Source organism: Gracilinanus agilis, chromosome 2 (assembly GCF_016433145.1).
Source record: "Gracilinanus agilis isolate LMUSP501 chromosome 2, AgileGrace, whole genome shotgun sequence".
Lineage (NCBI taxonomy): Eukaryota > Metazoa > Chordata > Mammalia > Didelphimorphia > Didelphidae > Gracilinanus > Gracilinanus agilis.
The window spans coordinates 643,516,921-643,524,760 of record NC_058131.1 but is presented as its reverse complement, the minus strand read 5'-3'; the positions used below and the strand labels follow the sequence as shown (position 1 = coordinate 643,524,760).

General features: G+C 36.0%; 1 protein-coding gene across 2 annotated transcripts in view; it reads left to right on the top strand.

Annotated features, from left to right (window-relative positions):
• The window catches only part of MYOF (myoferlin), a 159,776-nt gene that overhangs the window by 83,642 nt on the left and 68,294 nt on the right, over positions 1 to 7,840 (top strand). The window contains exons 17-19 of one of the 2 annotated variants that reach the window (XM_044665688.1): positions 1,180 to 1,262; positions 2,649 to 2,687; positions 7,522 to 7,646. In XM_044665688.1, coding sequence (XP_044521623.1) covers positions 1,180 to 1,262; positions 2,649 to 2,687; positions 7,522 to 7,646 — 247 coding nt within the window. The remainder of the gene's footprint in view (positions 1 to 1,179; positions 1,263 to 2,648; positions 2,688 to 7,521; positions 7,647 to 7,840) is intronic. The other variant, XM_044665689.1, reaches the window with a different exon arrangement.

The following is a 7,840-nucleotide window of genomic DNA, read 5'->3' as shown; positions in this document are numbered from 1 at the left end:
ACTATGCTACCTAGGTGCCCAAAATATAAGGAAATTATTGAGTTTATCCTAACTGAATCATTCTAATAATGCATATAATTTTGACATCACCAAATGAACCAAATAAAAATTCTTCTTAAAAAAATTATGTAAAGATTCTAATGCATTTGTCTCATTGCCTGAGAAGAAGGAGGCAAAGCTTGGAAGTCATATCAAAAGGGAAGCTAGATTGTTGGTGAAGTTGTGAATTGATCTAACCATTCTGGAGTTCTGTTTGGAACTATGCCCAAAGGCTATAAAACTGCACATACCCTTTGGTCTGGAAATACCACTACTAGGTCTGTATCCCAAAGATATTATAAAAAAAGGGAAAGGACTTACTTGTACAAAAATATTTATAGCAGCCCTTTTTGTGGTGGCAAAGAATGGAAAGGATGTCCATCAGTTAGGGAATGGCTGAACAAATTATGGAACATGTTGGAATACTATTTGAAATAAGAAATAATAAACTGCATGATTTCAGAAAAATCTGGAAAAATCTGCAGGAATCGGTGGAGAGGGAAATACACAGAGCTGGGAGAACATTGTACACAGTAACAGCAATATTGTATGATGATTATCTGTGAAAACTTAGCTGCTTTCAGCAATGCAGTGATCTGGGACAATCCTGAAGGACTTATGATGGGGAATGCTATCCACCTCCAGAGAAAGAACTGTTGGAATCATCTTTCACATCAGTCTATTTATGGTTTTATTTTTGAGTTTGGGTTATGTATGAGTTTGCTCTTAAAACAATATGAAAGTGGTTTTTTGCATGACAATAAAAATTAAAAAAAGAAAAGAAAAATGGGCAACCAGGTGGCTCAGTGGATAGAGAGCCAGACCTGGAGATGGGAGGTCCTGGTTTCAAATTTGACCTCAGATACTTTCTAGCTGTGTGACCCTGGGCAAATTACTTCACCCCAATTGCCTAGTCCTTACTGCTCTTCTGCCTTGGAATCTATACTTAGTATCAATTCTAAGACAAAAAAAAAGTCACATTAAATTGCAAACTCCTTGATAGCAGGAATTATTTCATCTTTTGTCTTTGTATTTCCAGTACCTAGTACATAGTAAGTGATTCATAAATGCTTGTTGATTGATTTGCCAATCACAGCTTCTGCCTGCACAGGACAAAGACTAATTTGTTCTTTCTTGCAGGGACCGCCTTACCAAGAATGATGTAGTAGGAACAACCTATCTGTATCTTTCTAAAATTGCTGCATCAGGTGGGGAAGTTGAAGGTAAGTCACCTAGCCCATGTTCAGGTAAGAAGATACAAAGACTCCACACTAGAACATTTTGGAAGAGATCAGTAGAGATGGGATCAAGTCTTAAAAACAAAATATAGTCAATCTAGTGAACCATTTTAGCTACATTATGGTCATAACTAAACAATGCAGTCAATTCACAGATGATCACAGCTCAAATATTTGTAGGATCAAGTCTCCACCCCAACTCCCACTCCTATTTATGCATGCCTCTTGGTAGATCAGTTCTCTCTAGGGAGTCTTTCTTTTGTATTTTATTTTAGTTTTAAAAGCCTTGCCTTCTATCTTAGAATCAACACAAGTATCAGTTCCAAGGCAGAACAGTGGTAAGAGTTAGGTAATTGAGGTTAAGTGACTTGTCCAGGGTCACACAGCTAGGGCACTCTCTGAGGTCATATTTGAACCCAGGACTCCCTGTCTCCAGGTTTGGTTTTTTATCCACTGAGTCACCTAGCTGCCCTTGGGAGTCTTTCAAATGAACAGGTATCAGTTATCCATTGGTGAAATATGGGGAAACAGCCATTTGGTGGGTGCAAGTTCCATCTACTTCTCATTTTAACAATGCTATTTTCAAAGAATGGGTCCACTAATGATGATAGGTAATATGATAATAATGATGATATCTATCTCTGCTTTGGGTACAGCATTAACATTTGGTGCCAGACCCCCGGCTTCAAGCCAGTGTTTTGAAGTAAGAGTTTCCTAAGACAGGTTATAAAGGATAAATGACCAGTGATTCTTTAATACTTTTGCAAGATTGAGTGTCTAAGACAGAGATAGATTAACCAGCCAGAAAAATGGGACAAGTACCTTATATTCCTCCATATTTAAGGGGTCTTGAGGATCTATTTGGTTATGTAAATTGTACTGTAGTAAGGATTGATTTGTTTCAGAAAAGTTACTAATCTGCATTGTAAAAGGAAGTATACTCTCTATATAAGTTCCCTAGTTGGAAATATTTTCTTTGCATAGAAATGGCCATACCATGTTCTTAAATCCTGAGGCCCTGAGTCCAAAGCAATCAAGCAAAGGATAAGAAAGGATTTTTAATAAAAATGTAAAGTGTTATTCACTCCAAACCTCCAAAATGACTCCCTTTAAGGCTTCTGATGGTTATTTCTTTCAGATATATCTTTCTTTGATGCTGGTTAAAAGTGAGATATTTTGTGGAAGGATTTTCTAGAGAGGGGGGCACAAACTTTTTTTAATTTTTTTTTTAACTGATGACACTATTCTCTTTGAGGTCTGAACTTGAGTTAACTTCGGTGTTGCTAAACCATCTGCTTAATAGATTAACTTTTTCGATGTTCCATAATATCTGTGTTATCTTGTTTAACCAGTCGTATTTTTACAATGTAGATTCCTCACCTTCGGGAGCTTGGGCTGCATCATCTACAGGTTTCATGTTTTGTGACTTATGCCCTCCACTGCCCAGACTATCATTCACTCTTTATCATATAAAATGCTTTTAAAAATAGGAGTTTAGCATTTTGTCCTTCCTCAAATGGTTTTGGCAGTGGAACCTTCTCCATGTTACTAGTGCATGCCAGTGCTGCTGATCTGAGCTTATGCAATGCTAGACCTCCCACAATTCCCTCCTGTACCTTAGTTTTGCCTTGTGCTGCCTGCCTGCCCTGTGATTAATGTTTCATGAGATTGTTCAGCTGTCCTATAACCTGTGTTTTTTTTGTGCTCATTGGCTACATAGATGTGGACACCAAGGTCAGTAGTTCTGGAAAGGGAAGTGACTTTTTTTTTCATTTAAGCTCAAGACACTGATTTCACTGAGTTCTCCATCATGCTTGGCCATCAAAGTGTGAAAATGTGTAATTTAATACAGACAGGATTTGAGTGAATCAAAAGCAGAATATGTGTCTGAAGTTCTCACAGATGTCAGTGTTCTAATAATTGGATTAAAAAAATATTGGTTAGCATTACTAATTAGGAACAACCATTTAATTGAAGAGAATTTTCTTTCCCTTCCTCCATCCCTCCCACAACTCTATGGTGTTAGAAAGTCAGTAAGGGTTGACTCTGGATATATAGAATTCCTTCCCTTTTGCTTCAGAAAGTAACACAGAGAAGAGAAAGCTCTGCTTGGTAGCTTTTTGCTCACACAAAGCTCCAGTGCTCAGCCCTCAAAGGGGCCATGTCTAGAGCAGGATAGTGGTGGGCTCTATCACTGTATTGAGTGATGGCAAATTTTGAACCATCCTAACTGATATAGAAACACTGAAGAGTCATCGGATTTGCAATTGAAATGAAATAGGCACCGTTAAATAAAAACAAATAATAGGCACGATTAGAATTCCAAGTAAAATTTTCTTTTCTAATTTGATTGATAAAAATTTTAATTTTTAATTCTAATTAACTTTTCTAATCTGAATAAAAATTGGTCCTAAAAGGAAAAACTAAAATTTGGTAGGGAGAAATATGAGGTGGTACATTTAGGGGTAAACTCCTCAAAATGCAAGTATAGGACAAGGAAGGGCCACAATCAGATTTGTCAATAAACATAAAAAGAGCCAGGAAATGCATTGTAGTGGAGGGTCATATGAAATACAAGATAAATATGAGTCACCAATACAGAATTGTTGGGCAAAAGCCAACATAATATTGAGATATATTAAAGAGAATTGTCAAGGACAGGCACAAGGTTATGATTCTTCCTCTATATTTTAAATTTGTCAGACTATGAATAAAGTATTATTCTAGTCCTGGTTACCATATTTTTAAAAAGGACATAGAAGAACTGATTAGGGTTCAGGGAAGATGCAACAAATTGATTAAATCAGTATAAAGTAGTAAGAATCTAAAGCTCTGGTGTCTAGTCATAATTCTGTTACTTACTGTGTGACCTTGTTGCTTATGTGCACCTCAATCTTCTCATATGTAAAGTAAGGGGTTTATGTATTCCATAATCCCCAGTGTTCTTTCTAGCTATGACTAAATAGCAGATAAATCATTGGGAAATTCTTTGTGGCCCAAAAGTGACTTATGCAAGGTTAAACAACAAGTAAGTAATAATAATAATAATAGCTACCTTTCTATAGCTCTTACTATGTGCCAGGCACTGCAGCAAGTGCTTTACCATTATTATCTCATTTAATCTTCACAACCTGGGGAGGTAGGTGCTATTATTATCCCCATTTTATAGATAAGGAAACTAAGACAAAAAGAAGTTAAATGACTTGTCCATCATCACACAGCTAGTAAGTATCTGAGGCTGGATTTGAACTCAGGTCTTCCTGACTTCAGGTCTAGTGTTCTCTCCAGGAGGTGAGCTATCAGTACAAATTTAACATTTAATTCAATTAAAACATTTATTGAGCATCTCATATGAATACAGTATTGTGCTTTTTGCTGGGGATATAAAATAGAATTTAAATTCTTTTTGAGAGAAAGTCTATAATTTTATATAAAAGAAGGTAACTTGAAAAAAAGATTGATGGACTTAAGTTTGTCACAAAGAGTAGGCTAAGGTAATTACCACTACAGAAGACCTAACTATGCAATAACACAAAGAGATTAATATGACAAATGTTTTAGCAAACAAAAAAAATTAACTCATTACCCAGCCACAGCATAATGAATAAAATTTGGCCAGAGCAACTCTAGAAAACCATTCTGTAAGTTATATAGTGATATCCATTAAGTTATAAGTATACTGCCTTAATGAAAGGAGTATCCACATTGATGAAATTAGGGATCCTAGCTGTGTTACAGCCTCAAACATATTTCTAAGTGACTTTTTGAATTAGCCACTTTGGGAAGCCATGCAATTACTCAAATTGATTACCCATTTACCATCTGTGTTGTCTTTCCTAAAGTGAAATTCATTCCTTTAAAGGTAAAACCTGGCAACCACTTAGAGATTCAGGACAATATGCCACAAACTCTGAAGAGCTCCAAAGAGGAATTTGTTCCAAAATATTTTGAGCCCTAGAACATCTTTGGAATAAATATATAACTGCCCAAAGTGGCTGCTTTGGTGGATGGGATTTCTTTTGATGTCAAAGTCCCAGCCCCTTTAGCCTATAATTTTATCACTTTGATCCATAGTCATATTGTACATAAAGTTCAAGAAATAGCTCAGTATCTAGCACATAGTATGCTCAATAGATGCTGGATTGAATGGAGTTGTGCTGATGAAGAGAAAATGGTCTTAAGGAAGGAAAAACATAAGAGACAATTTCTTGGCTATTGACTAGGCAATCACCTTGGATTTGGAAAATTTGGAAAAACAGAAATTTCATTAAAAGTTTTTTCTTTCTAAAAAGACCATTGAAAAAGACAGGGAGTAGCCATTCCTAAGGAATTAAAAAGACAAATATCTTTTCTGAATGGTTTAAACATTCATTCATTCACGAGCCTACCCAAGATGAACAAAGAAGGAAAATGGGGTAGTGAAATAGAGCATAAACAGGGAATGTTGTTGCCTCACTTCAAGTCCTGGTTCTGGCATAACTCATTGTTTGACTATGGGAGAAGAAGCTTTTCTTTTTGGGAATAGGTTTCCCTCTCTTTAAAGTTAGACTGGATAATCTCTCTAAGGTCCCCTATAGTTATAGGAGTCTATTTCTTTAGGATTTCCCCTCATCTTAACCATGTCATTATTAGTATTTGTTTATTGAATAATAGGGAAAGAGAACCAAAGCCCATTAGGTAATTAAGTAGCAAATGCTCCCTGCCTCCTCTCAAACACTCCTAAAGTTCATCAAATCATCTGTTTTGTTAGCAGATATATACAATAATGGTGGCCCTCCTATTTGAATACCCTGTTTATCAATTTTATTTTCATCTGTTATTCTTATTTTTATCTTCAATGTCTTTCATTTTACTTTTATAAACTAAATGTGTGTGTGATAAAAGTCATTCTTTAGTGAAACTGTGGAACATTATATAAGTATTAGCCATTAGCCAAATATGGCAGTCTCTCCAGGCCATCACAAAGAGCTGCATCTTCTCTTCATTCTTTTGTCTCTCCTTTCTTTCTGTCTCTAGCAGGATATTCTCTGACAATTTTCATCAGTGGCCATGAGAATCTCTGCCCATTGCCTCTACCCACAAAGGCCCTGGGTACATTTATGAATGTATTGCTGAGTGAAATGGTCTACATAGTATTAGCTCTTTTATGTTCTCAAACCCACAAAATATTTGACTTCATCAGCATGGAACCCTGAATTCCCTAGCTCCACAAGCCAGCTGTGACTTCCTAATTAAATCCTAGAGAGCCGCCTGAGGGTCAGCCAAGATATTATTGATGAGAAGCTGAGCCTTCTAGACATGATGCCAGGCTAAGCAGCCTGTATCCTTTTATTGCTGGCCTATTGATATTATTTGGAGAGTACTCTGCTCTGACTTACTTCACTTTAAGATGTCAAATCACAGAATTTTCATGGAAAGATCTTGGAGGTCATCTAGAAGAACTTCTTATGCAATTCAAGAATTCCCTCCACAACATCTCTGATACTTTATAAGTAGTTGTCTAACTTCTGCTGGAACATTCCAGGGATAAGGAGCTCAACGCCTCCTTAGGGAGTCCATTCCATTTTTGAACAGCTCTTGTTAGCTTGAAAATAAGCCAGATTCTACCTCCTTGCCACCTCAGTCATTGTTCTTAGTTTTGCTTTCTGAATAGAAAATAAATCTACTCTGTGTTCCACATGGTAGCCCTTCAGGTATTTGATGTCAGTTGCCATATCCTAACATCTCCCAAGTCTTCAACTAATTTATGATTTAAGATGGCTTTTTTTCCAATCATGGAGAAAAGCTTATAAACTAGTAGAGTAGGTTACCATGTAAATCCATTAACCCATAATAAGCAATTTTTGCACAATTTTAACTAACCGCTTGTCTTTATATAAACTGCTTAAGGCTGAATAATGTTTCTTAAAATGAATGTTCACTTTACTAAATTTCCTCACCATATATAATGCAATTACAGCTTTTATTCAATGTGATATATGTAATGCAAAGTCATTTGTAAATTGGTACAAATGTGATAAAGACCTGGTTGAAAGCCTATTATTCTTCCATTTAAATGCAATTCTTAGATCACAAGATTAGCACAAGAGGAAATGGTTGGCATTCTCATAAATGCTTATAGTCTGCATTAATGTAACTAACTGCTCTTGTGGAGTAAAATAGCCTCGCTCCATTAACTAATGACTAACCCTAATAGATTAGAAATTCCAATGCCTATAATCTAATGGTGATGTTTGCTTCTTAGAGAAAACAGGAGAAACAGAAGTGGGCTTTGTACCAACATTTGGACCTTGTTATCTAAATCTTTATGGAAGTCCAAGAGAATATACTGGATTCCCAGATCCATATGATGACTTGAATTCTGGAAAGGTTGGTCTCTCACAATTAAATGAATCCTTTTAATAGTTGATTGATAGCAGTGATTTACCATAATGTAATTGCTATGAGTGGGTCAGCATTTAAGTAGCACTCAAAAGTTTGCAAAGCACTTTGGATATAATATTTCATTTCATCCTCAAGGTAGGTTTTAGTATTATCTGCATTTTATAGATGAGGAATCTGAG